At 43.3% G+C, this 21,817-nt stretch overlaps 1 protein-coding gene across 1 annotated transcript; it reads left to right on the plus strand.

Annotated features, from left to right (window-relative positions):
* Window positions 1-13,197: 13,197 nt before the first annotated feature.
* Window positions 13,198-21,588, plus strand: LOC142803948 (uncharacterized). The gene is made up of 3 exons (XM_075890315.1): window positions 13,198-13,327; window positions 14,118-14,150; window positions 20,009-21,588. The coding sequence occupies exons 1-3, from the start codon at window positions 13,285-13,287 to the stop codon at window positions 21,556-21,558; spliced, it is 1,626 nt and encodes a 541-aa protein (XP_075746430.1). The 5' UTR covers window positions 13,198-13,284; the 3' UTR covers window positions 21,559-21,588.
* The last annotated feature ends 229 nt before the right edge of the window (window positions 21,589-21,817 follow it).

Consider the following 21,817-nt stretch of genomic DNA (forward strand, 5'->3'; position numbering starts at 1 on the left):
CTTGGTGTGATATTCCCGTCACATGCTGTTTTAAGGCTTGGCAACAAGTGAGCCTGCTGGAGGTCCTAAAAGTAAATAAATGTAAGTTCACAATTTTTCTTTCTGGCAAATAATATTACTGCTAAAGCACCTAGCTCCCTTTTTTAGCTTCTATAATTCCCATATCAATTTTCTAATCTTGCTGTATGAGCTAAGAAGCAGCGATTATTTCATTATAGCAGACCGATGTTCGCGTACAGCTACACACTGCTTCCAAAATACATGAGTATTCAAAAATGCTTGCTCCCTGTGCCGGACTGTATTATGGATTTTAGCGCAAAACACGTGATCTGTTTAGGTAATGAAGGCTAAATGCATGTGTGAGGTAGCTTTTTATATCATGTGTTTATCCTAAACGTCCGACTTATATCTGTACTTGCAAGTTGTTGGAATGACAGAGGGGAAACAGTTCACGTTAACAATGTGTCATTGAAATGTCATGATTAGGGCACTCCTCAGAATGACGAGAAACACTGAAACCCTACTACTGCCAAGCGCAGTGAAACTTCACTTGAATGAGGTTAAGGGAGCCCAGGAAAAGTTCCTGAAAGTGAAAGATCGCTACACTGTGAGATCTCTGTTCTGATTTGCTATCAGGATCAGGAGCTAAAACAAACATTATTACAGTGAGATTCGAATCCTTTTATTTGTAATTCAGCTCATTTAAAGGTGAATAATGTTTATTTAACATGTTTGAAAAAAAAAATCTCGCACTCTTTTGCTTTACTTGTGCACTTGCGACTGCGGTGGTCATTGATTGAGTAATTGTGTCCAAGCTCTCATAGACCTTAACAAAACGTATGGTTTTATGTCTCGAAAGCATGATATGAATATGAGAGATGCCGTACTTGAGGGCTTCAGAAATTTTGACAGTCTGGTGTTCTTTATCGTGCGCACTCACATCGCTCAGTGCGCCGGCCTCTACCATGTCGAAGTACGACATCCGTAGCCGGGATCGAGCCTGTGACCTTCGGCTCAGCAGCCGTGTACCGTAACCTGTGATCCACCGAGGCAAACGTGCCTTTCATAGATCTTATTTGGCACAAGAATGCGGTGGACACCAGTGTATACTTTTTCCAAGCAAATCAGTTCTTTAGCTGAAACTCTGTGTGCTTCTTCTATTTGGGTTACGTTTTCCTCATATTATTCTGTCTTATTTAGAGAGCTCGTTACAATCGTTTTCTGTAGACAGGGTGGTGCATGCCCCCACGTGAGGGTCGAAGGTGGTATAGCCCTCAAAGCACCATGCGCTGTCTTAAACCAGTCTTTCAGACAATATCAGATTAACTTGACGTCAGATGCACTGAATTGCGTCCGAAATATGTTCATAGAACTGACATGCGTTCTGCATTGGTTTCATGAAACTGAAACAGTTTACTATAGGGTCCAATGGTACAGACGGTGATTTAAAGAAAAAATGTTCGCCCCGCCGCGGTGGCCTAGTGTCTAAGGTACTCGGCTGTTTACCCGCAAGTCGCGGGATCGTATCCCGGTTGCGGCGGCTACATTTTCGATAGAGGTGATAATGCTGTAGGCCCGTGTGCTAAGATTTGGCTGCACGTTAAAACACTGTCCTCCATCTGCTGAAAGACGGAGGACAGATTGTGTTAGAAAAACCAGCCACCCTGATTACGAGGTGTCACCTGACGGGAAGAGTACCAGAGTCGTGGAAGAACGTAAACATCATCTTAATACATAAGAAAGGAGATGAAAAGGACTTGAAGAATTACAGGCCGATTAGCTTGCTCTCTGTAGTACACAAGCTATTTACAAAGGTAATTGCTAACAGAGTAAAGAAAACACTAGAATTCAATCAACCAAAGGAACAAGCAGAATTTCGAACAGGCTACTAAACAATCGACCACATTCATACTATCAATCAGGTAATAGAGAAGTGCTCAGAATATAACCAACCACTATACATAGCCTTCATAGATTACGAGAAGGCGTTTGATTCAGTAGAAATATAAGCCGTCATGCAGACACTGCGGAATCAGGGCGTCGATGAAGTATATATCAAAATCCTGGAAGAAATCTACAGGGGATCAACTGCTACCATAGTGCTTCATAAAGAAAGCAACAGAATACCAATCAAGAAGGGTGTAAGGCAGGGGGACACAATCTCCCCAATGCTATTTACCGCGTGCTTACATGAGGTTTTCAGAAGCCTAGAATGGGAACAGTTATGGATAAGAGTTAATGGAGATACCTTAGTAGCCTGCGCTTCGCCGATGACATTGCATTGCTGAGTAACTCAGGGGACGAATTGTAACTCATGATTACGGAGTTATACAAGGAGAGCAGAAAGGTGGGTCTTAAAATTAATCTGCAGAAAACGAAAGTAATGTACAACAACCTCGGAAAAGAGCAGCGCTTCGAGAAAGGTAATAGTGTACTTCAAGTTGTAAAAGACTATGTCTACTTACGGCAGGTAATAACCGCGGAGCCGAACCACGAGATTGAAGTAACTAGAAGAATTAGAATGGGGTGGAGCACATTTTGCAAGCACTCTCAAATTATGACTGGTAGATTGCCACTATCCCTCAAAAGGAAGGTATATAACAGCTGTATCTTGCCAGTACTTAGCTATGGAGCAGAAACCTGGAGACTTTCAAAGAGGGTTCAGTTTAAATTGAGGACGACGCAGCGAGCAATGGAAAGAAAAATGGTAGGTGTAACCTTATGAGACAAGAAGAGAGCAGAGTGGATTAGGGAACAAACGGGGGTTAAAAATATCATAGCTGAAATCAAGAAGAAGAAATGGACATGGGCCGGGCATGTAGCGCGTAGACAGGATAACCGCTGGTCGTTAAGGGTAACTAACTGGATTCCCAGAGAAGGCAAGCGGGTTAGGGGGAGACAGAAGGTTAGGTGTGCAGATGAGAATAAGAAGTTTGCGGGTATAAATTGGCAGCAGCAAGCACAGGACCGGGTTAACTGGCGGAACATGGGAGAGGCGTTTGTCCTGCAGTGGACGTAGTCAGGCTGATGATGATGATGATGATAAAGAACCCCAGGTGGTCGAAATCTCTGGAGCCCTCCACTCCGGCGTCTCTCATAATCATATGGTGGTTTTGGGAGTTAAACCCTACATATAAATCAATCATCAATCAAATCACTGTTTACGCCTTCTAGTAGCAATGCGTCTGCTCACCACTTGCAAGCTGGCTCAAAATTAGTAGGAGCAGACGGCAACTTATCGACGCGCTTGCGCAGTTCATATTTTCAAGGGGACCAGACTTAGGTGCCTCATCAAATGCAAAGATGGACTGCAGTGTCCTGAATTGGCATCCCATGTCTGCAGCTCCAACCCAGCAATGCAAAGAATCGTCAACAGATAGCGAAATACATTAGAGATATCAAAGTTCTGGGCGTCACAAAATGTGACGTTACATGATGCATGCCTTCATCACACTACATCAGTGCTTCGTGAAAGCTGGGATGATCAGGCAGTGCAATAAAAACAAAAAAAAACGGCCAGGCCTACTCGGAACGTGCAGCACAATCACAGCGAGAGCGGGAAGACTGGCCTTTCAGTGTCCTTTCTAACACTCCTTAGGTAGCTGCCAGAAGCTCACTTGATGGGTACCCACTACGCCATGAGTAATCATAATTTTTGTGTAGTAGGCCGGCGTTAACTACGCTGCATATCCTTCATCATTCTTCGGAGAAGCATGGTATCTGCTACACAGTTTCAAGGGGGGGAGGAGGAATAAATTTTATTATAAGAAACCAGCAGGTTTAGGTGGCAGGGCCTAGGCCTCCCATGAGTGGAGGCAAGAAATTCTGTTCAAATTTCTTGGGCAGTGGCTGAACAAGGATGAAGAATTTGACCTGAAGTGGGTATGCGCCACAGTTAATAGGTGATCAAAAACAAGTTTTGGCAATGGGTTGGAGCATTGCATGACCAACTCATTACGCGATTCGCATTGTGTAACGTCTGGTTCATGCTTTGCTGTCCTAAAACACTTTATTACTCACAATGACTCCATTACTTTACCGACATCGAGCCAGCCTAAGGCAAGTTTGCAACGGAGTTTCAAGCAGCAGCATGGCTCAGAAGTCGAATACTTGGTTGGCACGGAGAAGAGGCAGAGGACCCGCGTTTGAATCCCGCTGTGTCCCTGGTGTTTTGTTCTGAATTTTTTTTCCTTTTTTTTGTGCGAGTGTGGTTACGGTTACCGGCGGTAGCTGCTGTGGACAACTACGGCGCTGCATGGGGAACCATCGTTCAGATCCCATTATAGCTAATTACGCTTAAAAAAAGGTGGTGTGCAGAAATATTGTAGGCGTCGTAAAGGCACATTTTTTTTGCAGAACATTTTCGGTGAAATGCGTGGGAGGTTCAATACATTGACTTAAAAGAAAAGGGAATACAATATGGATTTCGCCATCAAGTCGACTACGACGGATGCATCGAACACCCTGTGATTTTTCATGTCCACCTATACGGGAATTGTATGTACTATATTGAACAAGCCCCTTTGTCTCTTCGTCTTTTTGTGCGCTGTACGCCTATTCAATATGAATTGCCAAATAGGCCGTACCGATAACCTACTCGAACAACCCAGCAAGTCAATGCAGACTCGGCGAGAAGGCTGTTCTATCCGTCTGCCCTACTCTAACGTAACACGAAGCGCTGCGATAGATAAATATATAAAGTAAACATTCGTTTTGTTCTGAGTTTTAAAGCAAAATGCTCATATTGTCAAGACACGTATTCGAAAACCTGGGCAGCACATATTTTTTGCTGCTTTACTGGTGTTTTGGAAGGAAATAGCGTAAAAGAAAAACGAGAAACCAGACAAACAAGAGCACATACAGAGCGCTGACTGTAGCTGCATTTGACGGAGTTTTTCCAGCGAAATTGAAAATAACACAAGTATTCATTAGTTGCTCACAGTGTGCATTGCTGGAGCCCACACATTACCAGTTGCTGCATGATAATCGTTGTGCTTATGCCGCTTCTGTTCATGGAAAACACATTTCGTTTCATGAACTCTAATTAAACTAGGTCTGCTCTTTGAATAATGCAGTCTTGTTGGTCTTATCTGGTTTACGGCAAGATCCGGGCACTCGGAAGTGCCATATACCCCTCAAGCCCGTCATCAGGAGTAGGTGATATAGTATTCCGTCTACACTAGTCCTTGCTTTGTCATGATGTGGTATAGGCCTTACGGGAAATTTTTTTTTCTTCTGCTGAACAAACTAAATGTAACTCAAGCCAACAGCTAAAAAAAAACGTTATCAATATTATCTTGTTATTTATAAAAAAATCTGGCAGATCCCCCGCGCTAGGTGAATTCAAGTAAAGCGAATCAATCAGCAAGGACCTGCATACAGTGCATTGTTTGTCATTCAGGCAAATCAAGTCATTCATTTCATGTCCAGTGAAACAATACAGCCATGGAGTGCACGTGCGCGGTATCCCTATAGTATAGCAAGCAAGCCTCATCCCAAGTGTACCTAGACAGGCGTTGCCTTGCATTAAAGAAACAAAAACCTGTAGTTCACCCCTGTTAGCGCTGCCACAACGCATTCGAAGCAATTTGGGTGTGTAGTCTATAGAGTGCTGGCCCCCAATCAGTTTAATCTCTATACGCACACGTAATCCTTGTAGAATGACCTCAATACGCTCTTAAATATGAATTTCCCAATTGACGACTTCTGATTGATTAATGAACTGAAATGAAAACTGGTTCTGAATTCGCGGGCCTGTTTTATCCCGGAGTCGTGAATGATGTGTTATTTTTTATTACGCTTCACAAACCATACTTGCTACTTATTAGTGGTAATTAAGTTTAATTACTTAGTAATCCACGTGAGCCACATGAGCAGGTGTCATCTGATGTCTATATTTCGTCTTGTTGACGGTTCATTGATTTGGATTACTCTTCGGACAGTTAAGTCGCTTTCACTTATGCTTCATTCGTTTTTACATGCGTAACTGAACGGCAGAGGTGTGTATGCTTGTCTCTGATTCTTGCTACCGCAAGTATTGTCGATGATGGTCAACCGGATGGTCACATTCCGCGATTAATGAGCCAATTAGTCGTATCAACTTAAGGGTGCCTGAAGTCCGTCGCGGTGTAGCAGTGCTTTTGGTGCTCGGCTTCTGACCCGAAGGTTGCGTGTGCGATCACGGTCGTGGGGGTCGCACTAAGATGGGGGCGAAAAGCAGAGGTTAGTTTATGTCGGAGCACGTTAAGGTACATCATGTGGTAGAAGTTTCTGGAACCCTGCAATAAGGCGTCTCTCACAATTGTAATGTGATGTTGGGAAGTAAACCCGCACGTAATATTATCAGACTGTGCCTGACACCACTGAACATGCACTGACGCATGTGTATTGTTCACCACGTGAGCAAAGGCACGTGGAGCTTTTTAGAAACTGCACAAACACCGCCCAATGTGAAAACCTTAAGGAACTCAGTGCTATTCTTTAGGGACAGACACAAATAGATCGAGGATCCGCAGTGATTCTAGGGCAGCCGTCCGAGCATTTGGCAAAGGAGTTATTTCTATACAAACTCTGGCAGTTCTCGAGGGAAAAGTAATCAAACCACACACGATTATTTGGTTTCCTCCACAAAATGAAGAAATCAATGGCGCTTACGCTAACATCAACAAATTTACCCCTAATGCTGCACCAAGACTTGTCAACCATGCAGCCACAAGGCAAGAAGATGCTGGGGTTTCAGGCAGCAGGGATCACTTCGTTTCGTACAATGAGCTAACCAAACGCTGTGACCCAAGATGCGGGGTCTTCCCTCCTCCCCGCAGTAAACTAACGAGAGCTCAGGCCATTGAGCTAAGGCTCTTACAACAAAAAGCTACTCGAACCCACTGTTAATTAACAAGATTTCCCCGGAATTGTGCATCCTACATTATGCAATAATTGTCACGACAACGTGGATCTCTCTTGTAAAATCCGGCATGGCCCCGCGTCACGTAGTGATTAGGAAAGCACCGAAGATTGTTTGTAGGCAGCTTTACGCAGTCCGACATAACAGGGACAGTTATGGACAGTTCAACGGGCTCACAAAGTGGCCGAAAAGCTAGGTCTTTCGGCCGTAACGCGGAAGTGGCTCGTTTCGGGCTAGGACACCAGCGCGACCTATCGGACCTCAATAAAGTACTTGCATCCATGCATCCATTCAATACAGCACCTACCTAGAGGCACTGTGGAGCAAAGCAAACGTTCTAGAAGTATAGCGCTTGCGGAGATCCTGGCGCTTCTTTTTCACCTGTGTGCTTCACCCACGAGCGGCCACCGATCTGGCGCTCCGAATCATTTTGTGGGCACGTGTGTTAGTCACGTCTGGTTTCCTTTCCCTTTTATGCAGGCGATTTGCTGGTGATGGCCTCCCGCAGTTACACGTAGTGCAATGGGACAAACGACATCTGTGTATTCGTGCATGTGTGCGTGTCCGCTGGTTTCAAAAGTCTGTAACCTTATGCGGTCACGGTGATGTGAACCACTGTTTTCAGTGCCCAATTGAATTCTCAGCGTTCCCGTAACGATACGTGGATAACGTCTCAGGCTTTGGGACAAAATTTCCTTGAAAGTCGCCGAATACTGCAGCTGAAAACGCCTTGTATGCCTAAAACCAAACCAAACATGGCCCTAAGGTGTTTTTCCACTCAGATTTAAGATATACATTATGATGGTTAATTTTCCTCAACCATCCCTGCGAGCCTCGACATATAACAGTGTTGTCTTGAACATGCTGCTCTGTAACATACCACTATATATTGCCTTAGAAGATGTAGAGACTGTTTGAGCAAATACCTTGGTCATTTAAGCTTAGCAGAACTATCATCATGCTGCAATGCAGCTAGATCAATCAAAGAAACTAGAAATAGTCAGATAACATGAAAGTACCGAATCACAAGCTTACATTGCTTAATAATGCAGTTTGTGGGCACTTTTAACATTCCACTGCCCTAGTAATCGGACTTTCATCTCACATGGGTTCTAACTATATTTCGTTGCTAGTCTCGAAGGAAAATACTGTTCTAAACTGAGCGCGCGTATGTTTCAAGCCTCTTCTCTGTCTTCGTTTTTTTTTGCGTTTTTGCCCCGTACCATGCCAAACCAACAAGGCCAAGCTAACTTTGTGGAATATGTACACAGCGTAGTGCAGTAACGATCGTAATGAATACTTTAGATCATTGAACTAGAGTCCCTTGAGAAGAGGCATGATGAGCCGGGCCACGCAAGAGTTAAGGGCCTTTATTAATCGATTGTGTGTAAGTTATTGTTTGTGTGGAGTGAAGCTTGCCCTAACGCACAAGCAATACAGCGCCTTACTACAGATTGTCACACTATAAAATGCCCGCCTAGTTTTAGACTTGGTAACATCGCCCTTTACGTATCAGTTGGTGTACCTAGAGCACACCGTTGATTTGTTGAAAACAAATTCTGCCAAGCTTGTTTAGTAGCCAATGGCTGTGCCTCCAAAATGGCCAAAGGAGAAACTCCTTGCCTTGGTATCAAATGTGTTTTATCATGATTTGTCATGACAGAAACCTATCTCACAAATAAGACTTTTTTGCGCTCCACGAGAAAGCGCTTTACGAAAATATACATGCACCAAATCCGGCTACCCAGACACCTAATTAGTGTTGGGCTGCACCGTCTATACAAGCATGTATTTTCTACGTACCGTGTCTTCTTCCCACAAACACACAAAAAAGATGATAGTACATCTTGTTTTTGTCCTCTTGACGAGCATTGAGACCTTAAGAGTACGTAGAGGTGAAATATAGGAGAAAACAGCTGTGATTTGCTATGGATGCTGGGCCTTACACTCGTCCAAGTCTGGCAGCGCTACGCAACGTTTTCTGCCAAGCAAACATTATGTTTCATTACGTTCATATTCCTGGGCAAACGAAGCATGGTTTAAAATCTTCCAGTCTTCAATGTCTACATTTTCTTTTAGGCAAAAGTAATAGCTTCAAATTTGCGGTGCACCTCGAGTTGTAGGTGGAAAGCCGTGTACAAAATATTTAGGATGGTTGCTATGAAAATGAGTGCGATGAAGATCGTACTTTTCTGAGTCAAGCTTGCTTTGTATGATTGACTGCACAATGATAAAAATATATGCCTTTATTGGCTAAAGCAGCCATAACAAAGCACTGCAGTTTACCATGCAGTCTCTGTGTTTATTAAAAATTTTCTAGTTCTATATGATTCACAAGCTTTGAAGTTCTGCCTATGAATGCTTGTCATTCATAAAGTCCGTATAGTGCGAAGTCCTGAATAACAGCAGTAGATGGTTTATTGCAAGAGCTTTGTACCGTGTTTAAGAAATGTGTGTAGCCTTAGTATATATTTACTATCAGTGAGTTGAGCATATGATCTCACCATGGGGATTATTACTGGTGATTTCAATTAGTGTGAGAAAACAAGCACGAAATGGTGCTATGTTCTGAAGATGTGGTACAAGTCAGTACAAAATTTTGTATAAATATCAAACGCCGCCATGAGGATAGTTTATACTTTCTCGTGGTTCGGACATCAATTTCAAACCATAAGACATGTCGGTCTTCGCTAAATGCGTAAGTTGCTTGTATATTGTTTTGAAATGATAACCAGTATTTTTAATTTAACATTTTCTTTACATATCATGTAGAAACCAAGATCAAAGGTGTTTGACTTGGTTTTTTTTGCTTGAAAGTATTGCCTAATACCGAAATAGGAAGGTTTATCAGTTGCGCAAGGTTTCTAAAAGGGTCCAGCATTATCACTTCCTGTGCTGAAACTTGCAAGAAACAACTCCCTCGAGGTGGAGCACTTTCATAAAGGCCCACTCTTCACTGTCACTTCACCGAGCCAAATATTTGATATCATTGAAAAAGCTCGGGCTAATTAGGATCTCAGTAAACTAAAACTCATCATTGAAACGTCCCTCTCAGAGGCAGGACATTGCTTAGAATATTTCTTAATGAACTTTTATTGCTAATTATGAAAACAAAAATATGTTCCTAATCTGTTCTTTTTCAAACTACTCGATAACTTTCATTGCCTGCATAGGTGATTGAACGATGTATATTTCTATAGTTTCGACAGCTGGATCGATTCGGGTCAATGGTCTCAGGCGGCACGCGCATAGCTTGCCTGTACAGCAGTACAATGCATTGACGCCACCTGCATTCTTAATTTCATAATTTTGAAACAGTGAGTTCAGGAGTATTTCCAATAGCGTCGAGTTGTACATTTTTAGGCAAGAAGATGTCGCAGACGTTTATTTCAACGTATCTTACCATGAAAGCAGGCACCCGCGATGGCTGTGGTGATGAGGTTCCTCTTGCATTAGTGGCACTGACTCACAAAGGGGGATTGGCCAAGAACCGGGCGGCAGCATCTTTGGGTTAGTTGGTTATGTGTTCTGAAGCATCCAATGGAGTTTCATTAAGACAAAAAACAAATCGTAAATGTTGTATGAAAATGCAACACGACCTAGTGATCAGACAATCAGATAGTCTCTGAGAGAAAAATAATATTATCAATAGACTAAAGATGTAATATTTTTTGTTTCTATTATGTACGCACACACAGCGGAGCAACCCTCCCTGTGGTTATAACCTAATGTAATCCCTACAAAGGATAAAATTGTAGGCACGTTTATTTCTAAACATATCGCTTCTCAATTGGGTCGACAAGGTATCTTTTCCTTTGATATGAATATTAGTGAGAGAATGAAAAACAGATCTATTGTTTCTATTCCCTTGTAAAAGAGGCATAATGGAGATGCTGAGTGTCCAGCTTTAAGTAAGTAATAATTCAGGTGGGGAATTCTAAAGCGTAATTTGGTGATTGTAATTTCTAACTGCCTGGATACGCACCACTGTTCATTCCAGCAAAATCTTAGATGTACGAAGTCTCTGACTTTTTCTTGTTCTATTTTTTGTGCAAACAAGCATTTTTATATCTGAGTGCTGTTACGTAAGCGAAATCAGGTAAAATAAGAAAAAGTGGTCCGCTTAAAAATGCTTTGGCAAACAAGTCTGCCATCTCATTTAGACAAATCCCACAGTGACCTGGTACCCATATCAAGTGGTATTTTCTCAAGCCCGCTAGTAATAAACTACTAATCATACTCAATAATATTAAAATTTTGTTGCATACAGGGCAGTACGCACCGAGAGAGAATCAGTAATTAAGACTGCTTCCGATTCTTTTGCAGGAAGTTTGCGAAGTGCTTGAACTATAGCAAGTAATTCAGCCATGGATATAGGAGTATAGTCTGGTAATAAAACTGAAAAAGGCCAGTCGAGAGAAGGACAGAAGATGCCTACTTGAGCCATTTCGTTTAATACCGGTGCATCAGTCGCAACAATGTTGTTTATGGACTGATGAGTCAAGTAATCCTGTAGCTGATTATATAATTATCGGATGGGCATTTGTTTTGCATTCGAGAGAACAACATCATCAAATTCTACGTCAAGTGATGAATTAAGCATACTTGTTGAGGTAATCTGATAAATACTTACATTCAAAGGTTGTATAAGCGCTTGAACGAATCTAATCTGAGGGAAGTGTGGTCTGGACCATTGCGTTCCGAAGAATGCGCTTGGTTCTTGAATAAAAACGTAAAGCGAGTGTCTCACCGACGAATTGTATATGTTTAAAAAAGTTTGAACTGTATTTTAAACAGAGTTAACAAAGGTTGTGGACGTGCTTCCACCTAGTCCTTCACTTCTTCGTCCTCTATACAGGTAAGCGGCACAGGACCTCACGTGTTAACGGAAACAACAGAAAACACTCTCAGTTCCGTATTTCCATATATTACTCCTAATTTTGAAATCACATGTGGGCACATAGAAGTTATTCCCATTGAACCATTACAATAAAAATAGCGGTAGATCCTGATTGCAACAGATTATTGGCGAGATATTTGGTACATAATGAGCGCGGGACATCGTGTCTAACGGGACAGAAAGCTACAATGTGTGTGAGTTTTTTGAATAGCTTTCTCTCCCATTCATGCACGCTGCTGTTCCACACTGAGGCTGTAAAGCATTTTTGAGCAATTGGCGGTATTCCTCCCGCTAGAGACACCGAAAACGACCTTGTATGTGCGTTTGACGTTGAAGCTTTTTGTAAGTTTTAGAAAACATTCATCCTCTAGCAAGCCCTTACAGAACTCATTATGCGTGTATTGGGTCATTTTCAGAATGTTGGAAACATCATTGGAAACGGCTTTGGTTGTTCTTGTTTTTGTCCTAGCGCAGGCTATTGTTTCCAGCAAATCATGAAACAACAAGTGAAAGTAGTATGAAACGCTCATGATTTCCTTCTTGCTTCTTTTATGGCAAGGTACTAAAGCATATTCCAAGACGATCGCTTGACATTCATAAGCACATAAGCTGTGCCTGTTCAACAACTTCATTGTATTTTACATCAATGCTCGTTTAAGAAGGGTGGACCCCAGCGAGTTTATGGAGTACTAAGTAGACGTATGTTGCAATTTCGGATTGAAGTGACCAAGAGCTGTAAAGCATCCCATGTTGTTTCAGAAGAGCAAAACGTTTGTTTGTAATTATTTTAGTGTGCTGAATACCTTTGCTGAAGATACCAGAGTAAGGCGTACTGAAATGTCTCCCTCTAACTTAAACACGCACCGAAACCTCAGCCTACTTTCATTGGGCATTCCTAGATGATCATCCTGACTGACTCCAGTGTACTGCGAATTTACATCTTCAGCAAAAGATGTACGAGTTTGTGCAATCACGTCCAATATGGTGAGCATTGGGCTGCACATATGGAAGCATCCCATAGGGTCGCATGAAAAGAATGAAGAAGCTGTATAAAGGCGTCAAACTGTGGACATTTTTGTGCCGTTTCGGGAAGGCTCTCTTCTACCATTGTTTTCTTGTTTAGATGACGTTTCTCTATGGGAAAGCCAGGGCCATGCTGTTGCTCACAAAACACCATTCTGTTTTCGGACAGTGATGGAAATATTTTCGGAAGCCATTCGTCCGCAAGGCCAGTGGGTCTGATGTCGCAAGCAGCGACCACCCTTGAAAAGCAAAAAGAAAAAAGAACTACGCGGGAACAAATCTTTATATTTTTTCGCTCTTCACGTTTCTGTCACACTGTGGAAACAAACAATGTCATTCAGCCAACAATCTCTCAAAGGGCTTTGGCTAATAGTTGCAGTGTAGCCTTATCATAGTATAAAAGCATGCGAATCTAGAGTGTTCAGCAGACGGAGTAGTGCAACGAAAGAGCCGCACCATGAAGTCTCTTAGGCTCACAGCACTTTTTGCTGCTCTACTAGGTAAGCCTCGGGAAGTATTATGACGTGTTTTGCACTGAAAAGCCGCCATTCTGTGCACTCTAGATACTCCAAGAACCTACAATGGAAGTAGTATTGTTGGATTTATAACTTATGTCACGACAAGGAAAATAAACACACAGTACTTTCTCATTTGAAAGCTCCTTCAGCACCATTCTATCTGAAAAGGGTTCAAAAATTAATATCTGAATGAAAGTTTACAATTCAAGTTCTATCTTGAACTGTGAAACCGCAGTATTATTAATATTTTTTCGTGTTGTTATGATACATAACTTCAAGTTTACAGAAAATTTTTCTGAAAGTTTCTCAACCACTGAAACATTTTACATGCAATGACACGCACTGTGTGTTTGATTATATGGTTTTTTTATCGTCGGAGACGTTATTTCCCTCGTTTGGTTTTTGTGCCTGCCTAACATCTTTTGAGGGGTACTTTTACAGCAAAAAAGTGTACATTCTATATTGCTTTAAACCTCCTGTTGTGGCATGTGAAATAAAGTTCACATTTTATGTACACTGCCTAATAATGTTAGTTGAAGGGCATCTTATATCAATTTATAGACATTCTTTTATACCAGAACCCCCAGCGGAATTCCTTTTAGCTGAAAAACATCTCCAGAACTTTTTTTGCCAGCAGACTTTCATGCATCAGAACCCTTATTGTATTTGCCACTGAGTTTACTATTAGAAACACAGGTGTTACAGTTTGCCTCAGTGAGTGATAAGTATGGACATGACCGCTATATCACCATCGTTATTCTTCTTTTTCCAGCCTGCCATGGACTTCATGCCAGTCATGCCTACAGTACGTATAAACTACGTTTGACGACAATTATTGTAAACTTTCTTTCCTTCGAAGCAGCGTAGATATCTTATGTCAGTCAGAAAAATGTTCAGATGAACAGTTATTGTACAATTGCGAACCTGCTATAGTTTCAGCACACCACTGCACAATTTATCGAACTGTAAGAATAGAAAGGGCGTGATTTGATTAACGACCACATTCCTTCATGAGCAGTGGGTCTTCGAATGTTGATAGTCTGGGTAATGCTGTGTACTGTCTCAACTCGATCAGAGGACTTTAGAAAGAACAGTAAATATAAGCTGCGGATCACTGCATCTGAGCGTAATGTTCCTGTTTTTGTCAGATAACATCTTAAAGGAAAATTTTAAGATGCTTGTACAGATGAGCAGACCAAATCAGTTATCTGGTGGTTTGAAACTTTAAGCCGCATTCAATATTATTATACCAAAGCAGTTATTCGTCATTCTCAGGCGCAGTGTCTTTGCTGCTATGCTAAAGCTTTCCGGGGATATTTGTGGAAATTATTAAGCCCGGCTGGCACGGAAAAGAAGCAGCAGATTGTAATACAATTATCACACTCGCATAATGGCAGATGTTCAGACGATGCCACCAGATAGCGTACGTATTCGTGTTTTAGGGATAAGCCAAACTCCTAAGGCTTTTACGTGAGAGTTATAGGAGGCTACAATGGAGGGTAGAAGTTTACCGTTAGAAATATAAAATACTACAATTTAGATCTATCTATCTATCTATCTATCTATCTATCTATCTATCTATCTATCTATCTATCTATCTATCTATCTATCTATCTATCTATCTATCTATCTATCTATCTATCTATCTATCTATCTATCTATCTATCTGTTAACCTACATCTGGGCACTCTTTTGCTCGTCTTCATATTTTGGAGTGCATTAAAAATGTCAGTAGAGGATATGAGTGTATTACCAACACGATTGACACGCTATGACATGAATAATACTTCGGTCATCTTCTTTGATGACAATGCAATAAGCATTTGCTATGCCAGTTGAGGCGAAACGTTGCTCGAATACGTGGACAGAGAGAGAACACAAAGAGAAAGGTAGGGAGGTTAACCAGGGCTGAGCACCGGTAGGCTAACATGCACTGGGGAAGTGAGAGGGGAAGAAAAGTTATAGAGGAGGAGATAAAAGGTCACTAACTTCGGTTATCTTCTTTGATGACAATGCAATAAGCACTTGCTATGCCAGTAGAGGCGAAACGTTGCTCGAATACGTGGACAGAGAGAGAACACAAAGAGAAAGGCAGGGAGGTTAACCAGGGCTGAGCACCGGTAGGCTAACATGCACTGGAGAAGTGAGAGGGGAAGGAAAGTTATAGAGGAGGAGATAAAAGGTCACTAACTGGGCCGACGCGTAACAGTTTCACCATCACAAACGATGAAACAGGCGGGTGTGTTTGAGAAAATGCAATAGTGCTTTCGTTGGCTTTCGAAAACTGGATGGGCAGTTCCATGGTCGCAATACTTTCTCGACAGTGAAATCACTTCTGTCCAGTTGATTTAAAACACTGTCCAGGTGAAGCCTCTCGTTTGTGTCTGCCGAGCAGTAACATAAGATGTGTTCAATAGTCTCGTCGACGGCACAGTCGTTCCATACTCCGCGCTGTCGGCCATCCCTATCTTAAATGAGTAGGCATTGGTGAAAGCTACTCCCAGACGCAGACGGCACAACACTGTACCTTCCTCCATAGCAAGACCAGAGGGTAGCCGCAGTCGTAGAGATGGATCGAGAGAATATAGTCGATAATGTGCGAACTGTGATAACTGCCACTTCTGGAGTGTCATGTCCATGCGCCAGCTTTCTTAAGTATCTAGCCGAGTCAATCCTAGCTAAAAGTACGGACACAGGGTTTGCTTGTACGTGTGCATTTCTGGCTGCTTCATCGGTTAGGTCATTGCCGGAGATACCACAATGACTTGTCATCCACTGGAACACAACATTGTGACCTTGTTCAGTCGCATAGTGCAGCATTTCTCTGATCTCTCATACCAGTTGTTCGTACGACCCACGACGAAGTGCCGACGAAAGACATTGTAGAGCCACCTTGGAGTCACAGAATACTACCCATTGATTAGCCGGTTGTTGCTCGATATAATCGATGGCACCTCGCAGGGCAACAATTTCCGAACCAGTCGATGTGCTCACGTGACAAAGTTTGTAAGTGATGTTGATGCGTCGCAATGGAACGACGGTGGCGCCGGTGGAGCTAGTCTGAGTGGTAGATCCATCCGTGTATACGTGGATTCTGTCAGCGTAGAAAGTGTGTAAACAGTCTAGAGTCGTTTGCTTCAAGGCCAAGGCAGATAGGACTTTTCTATTTCTTATTCCTGGGACGGAAAAGCGCACGTCAGGTTGTTGTAGGCTCCACAAGGCGAACGGTGAACGCGCCAAGGGTATAAAACCGGATGGTAGCAAAGCGCGGTTGGAGCTGACGACCTTAGAGAACGACGCCTGCGGTCGTTGTTCTGACAGAAATGTAATACTCGGACAATTGATACTTATCATAAGGGCATCATCGGACCATAGCGTGTGCATTTCAATGCGATGAAACTTTGATCTCTCTCCAATGTGAGAGCCCGCGTTTCATCAGACCCTGAACTACGCTGTACACGCCAGTGTAGCTAAAGGGCCTGACAAGCCCACCCGGGACTCTTTCTCTTTTCTCTCGTTCTCTTTTTAATCTCCTTAGTACAGCGTAGCAAACTGGGCGTACGCCTGGTTGATCTCCCTGCCTTTTCTCTTCTTGCCATCTTTCACTGACAAGCCCACGATAAGCTGACAACTTCTAAACATGCACTGATGTAACATTTTGTAGCATTGAGGCGATCGCATGATGTCGATTCCTACACTGCTTGGGGTCTGCCAGAATTTTTTTTAATGCATAGTGCTTCCCCAATCTTCCTCAATGTTGATTTGCGGTATTTAAATAAAGCCCTGCAGTACTTTTTTTCGTGTGGTCATAAAAACCTGCTAGTCCGTATTCGAGGCTCCTCACAACACGTAGCCAAGCATTACATCGTAGCACTCGGCCTATAACTGGCAATTAGTTATCTAAGTGTGCCATAAATCTTCGCCTCTTCTTTCTACAAATGATGTCATGTACGCAAATGAGCCACCATGTATCGAATTTAAAGATAATTGGCTGATTTGAGATACGTGAGCTCTCTATCGTCACATTGTCTCCCATAGGAAGTCGCCACGTTCACGCGTGCTCGTTTACGATGACGTTGAAGGCATGCGGCGTTTTCGAGAAAAAGAAATCGATAATTACGATGCACTGTCAATGCAAAGTGTCAGCGCATGGATTGACGCATGGATGGTCGCGCGGACGGACGGAAGCACGGATGGGCTGGTGGACACTTCGCCCCACTCATCATCATTCACTCCGTGAATATGCTGTGATTTTTTTTTTCATTTTACCTTTTGGATGTCTATCGTTTACGACACTGATGGTGACCCCGATGGCACTGAACGCAGGAACGGGTGACTAAAAGCTGCGCTTTAAATAGAAGTGCGCAGGGTCACGACGTGTGCGGGGCCTGACTTGAACGCCCTGTGCCATTTCTTGCTGCTTAGCTTTCAGCACGAGCGTTAAGCAAGAGAAGAGGGTGATAGTAGCGTGCAAAAAATATCTAAATTCGCTCGATTGATGAATTCTTTTGCGTTGGTCAATTTGTGAAGCAATAACTTCTTAGAATGGAGGCATTCGATGACTGTTTGGAAAAGTGTTTTCGGGGCTCATTTGAAAACAACAGTGCATGGTGTCACTACAACAAGCGACGTACGCCTTAGCACGTGTGTTCTAGCGCGTCACCCAGGAATGTTGTGCACAACAGTCTACATACGCTTAGCGGTTTGATACATATGTTTGATATACTGCATTCTTACTGTAGACGTTCGTTACGTTCAGTGGCAGCTTGTCCATTTGTTTTACCCAAGACAACGCACCTCCACCCTGGTTTTCTGAAAAAAAAAACACACTTGCACATCAAAACTTCCAGTTACCTTTTAATTCTGTGTAACAATGCGTGCACCTGAAGGATGACTGAAACGCTGTAGCATTTCCGCTTGTATGTCGACCTATTTGATCTACTTAGTTTCTTTTACCTATTTTTAGCCTCTCTAAAACAAAATATTTGCTCATGAAATAAACTATTTACAATGCAGAAACATGAATTTAGTAATGTTCATTAAAAAGAAGTAGTGATTGTGCTATTCTTAGCAGGTTAAAATTATTTAAAACATAGTTCATAAGCGGCTTCTCAGCTCGAGGCCCATGTCCATTTGTTGATTTTTATCCCCTTAGTTTTCTTGCGCAATGTTGCCGAAGATTAATTTATTCTTATTCGGCAGTCTTGCAGTAATGACACAACTTTCATTCTGTTCCAAGCCCGCGGACTGGCGGCATGTCAGAAATAAGCAGAATCAACAACTTTCGCGTTAAGCAAAGGGACCTCCAGGTCTCCAGAGACGCAATTTTAAAAGCAAAACTCAATTTTAACGCAAGCAGAGTGATGCTGTTCTGAAGTAGGAGCAGCGAGTAACGCAACGGGTCATGCTTGTCATGCGTGTGAAATTCACTTATGGTGAATTTTCTCTGGCTACAAATACTGTGCATGGCTATGTATGTTTAGTGAACTTTCTGGAGCACTATGCAGCACTAGGAACATAACATCATCTCCCGATGGCGCAATTATCAGTACGGATCCATCAACGAAACCACTCGTTCAATGTAATGTAGTTAGAGGTACAATAACTATAAAAATCAGGTCAAGATGCAAAATGTAGATGACTTGCAAAATTTACCATCGTTACACACAACGTTGTCTCTGACATTGCTAAAATTCACATTAGGCCCAACAAACTTTGTTATTTCTCAACATTTTGCAAGTGACACCAGAAACTGTTCACAGAGATAACACTATAGACTATATGATTTTTGGAAGTGTTTGTGTACCAAAAATTTCGAGGTGTGGCGTTTTCCACACTTTCCACGTATACCCTGAAATTCGAACAGCGCAATGACCGCCTTTACCCTATAGAAAAATCACGCTCGTCTTTCCAGTCGCACACATTATATGTGCTCGCATGCTGATACGAATGTCGCTGGTTCTATCATGGGCGCGTTGGCCACGTTCCGGTGGAGGCGAAACTGCAGAGTCTCATGGACTGTGTGAAGTCGGTGCGCGTTAGAGTACATTAAATTGTGGAAATTTCCGGAGCCCCTCAGTACCGCGCGCCTCACAATGTCCTCGTTTTGAAGCGTAAAGCAGCGGTAGTTATCTTACCTAAACCACGCTGAAAAACAATTTAACATACATATCATTATTCATATAGTAATAAGGTATTACCGCAATCCCTTGAGGCATTCACCTAACAAAGTTTATTTTTTACAAAAACGGCCTCGCGCCCTCTTTTTGACTTTACCTTTGTGGGTGAAAAAAATATAATGCGGCAATTTAATTTGTATTCCTTTCGCCTTTCTCCGACATACTGTAGTGGTGAAAAACTGGGCTACTTGTAGGTGCCCTTGTAGGGGATGAAGTGGTTCACGCAAGCTTCAAGACTTTAAATACTTATTAAGACAGAGTAAGATATAAAGTTAAATAAGATAAAGCATTTAATGCGCATGCTTAGAATTACATTATTTCCTGCATTGAAACTGCCATTTCACACCACAGTTACTAACATTTTTTATTCATAGAGAAACACTGTGGTTCTTGAAGCTCCCATAAGAGTTTTCTTATGTTGTGATCACTAGTTGCGTATACTCTATTTTCACAAAATGTTCTTACAGCATGCCTTCTTTTTCAGGGAGAAGTGGTTACGGAGGCAGCAGCTTTGGCTCCGGAGGAAGTTTTGGAGGCGGATCTTCGGGACTATTAGGAGGACGAACATCATTTGGAAGAGGTGGTAGCTATGGTGGCGGCCTTGGCGGCCGATGTAGCAATGGCTACTGCGGTGGCTACAGTAGCAGATACGGTGGACGTTGCCAAAGCGGAAACTGCTTCAGCGGTGGATATGGAAGTTCGCTAGGTAGATACGGCGGCGCACTTGGGGGTAGTGGCTTCGGTGGAGGTAACTGGGATCAGAGAGGAGATGGCAGCCAAGGCTTCTCTGGAGGGCGCTTAGCCGGTTTGTTTGGTGGCCGTTCAAGGGGACGCAGGTTCGGACTAGGCCTCGGAAGTTCCATTGGTGGACTAGGGGAAGGACTATTTGGAGGAGGATTGGGTAGCTCCAGTGGTTGGGGTAGCCTCGGCAACTCGGGAGGCTTGGGCAGTCTGGCAATCTCTTTGGGAGGTGGGTATGGCCAAGGTAGCCCCCATAGAGGAGTGAGGGGTCTCCTGCGACGCCTGCGAGGTCGAGGACGCCGAGGCTTGTATGGGGGCTTGGGCAATGGTCTATTGGGAAGATGGGGTAGCAGCTTGTCCTTGGGCTCTAACTTGGGAGGACCTCTTGGTGGTTTCGGTGGCAGCTTCAGTGGTCGATACGGAAGTGGTGGACTCGGTGGAGGATTAGGAAGTGGACTTTTCGGTGGAAGTGGATTGGGAAGTAGCTGGTCCGGGCGCAGGTCTCTCATTGGTTCCCGAAGGGGATTGTTTGGAGGAAGGCTAGGAAGTAGTGGATCAGAGGACAATGATGACAGTGAAAACAGCTCGAGTGGACTTAGCAGAGGACGAAGGGGACTCTTTGGTGGAAATGGATTATTTGGAGGCTCCAGAATTGGCTTATTCGGCCGTCTGAGGTCCCGTCTTGGCTCCCGAGGTGGGTTGTTTGGAGGTCGACTTGGAAGTAGCGGTTCAGAAGATGATGACAGTGAAGACAGCTCGAGGGGACTTAGCGGAAGACGAAGGGGACTCTTTGGTGGAAATGGATTATTTGGAGGCTCTGGAAGGGGCATACTCGGCCGTCTGAGGTCCCGTCGTGGCTCCCGAGGTAGATTGTTTGGAGGTAGATATGGAGGAGATGACGACAGTGAAAGTAGCGGGGGTGGCCTTAGTGGAGGAAGCAGTGGCCTTTTTGGTGGCAGAATATTTGGAGGCTCCGGAAGTGGCTTGTTCGGCAGTAGGAGATCCGGCCTTGGTACAGGCAGTGGATTGTTTGGAGGCAGGCTTGGAAGCAGTGGATTTGGAAGAGATGACGACAGCGAAAGCAACGGGGACGAACTCAGTGGAGGACAAGGAAGTGGACTTTTCGGCGGCATTGGAGGTGGCTCTCGAGGAGGTCTATTTAGAAGCGGACGCTATGGCGGAAGTTCTGGCAGTGGATCATTCAGTGGGGGACTTGGAAGCAATGGACTTGAAGGAAACTTTGGCAGTGGCAGTAGCTGGGGTGGCAGTTTGGGTGGTGATTGGAAGCACTAGTGCACAAATAAACGCAAACTTTCAATGCTTCTCGCGAGCTGTTGTCGCTTGATTCTTGAATCCCCGAGAGTCTGTTTTGCATTTTTTTCGGTAATTAGACATCACGTTATTTTGTGAAGGGTTTATTGTCTGAAAGCAGCCACCCAACGCTTTTTGAACATGATGAGAGAATCGTGGCGATTGATATTCGCGGCTCCTGTGAGCATGTGGGCCAAATATGGTGCAGCGTGAGGCGTGAAATTTTTAAACAAACTCCAAA

This window comes from Rhipicephalus microplus, chromosome 3 (assembly GCF_043290135.1).
Source record: "Rhipicephalus microplus isolate Deutch F79 chromosome 3, USDA_Rmic, whole genome shotgun sequence".
NCBI classification, from domain to species: Eukaryota; Metazoa; Arthropoda; class Arachnida; order Ixodida; family Ixodidae; genus Rhipicephalus; species Rhipicephalus microplus.

Bases quoted from the DNA above. Each gene is read 5' to 3' on its own strand.
- LOC142803948 (XM_075890315.1), top strand. From the start codon at position 13,285: ATGAAGTCTCTTAGGCTCACAGCACTTTTTGCTGCTCTACTAG. The intron at 13,328-14,117 runs GTAAGCCTCGGG...TTCTTTTTCCAG, and splicing joins ACTTTTTGCTGCTCTACTAG to CCTGCCATGGACTTCATGCC. The intron at 14,151-20,008 runs GTACGTATAAAC...CTTCTTTTTCAG, and splicing joins TCATGCCAGTCATGCCTACA to GGAGAAGTGGTTACGGAGGC.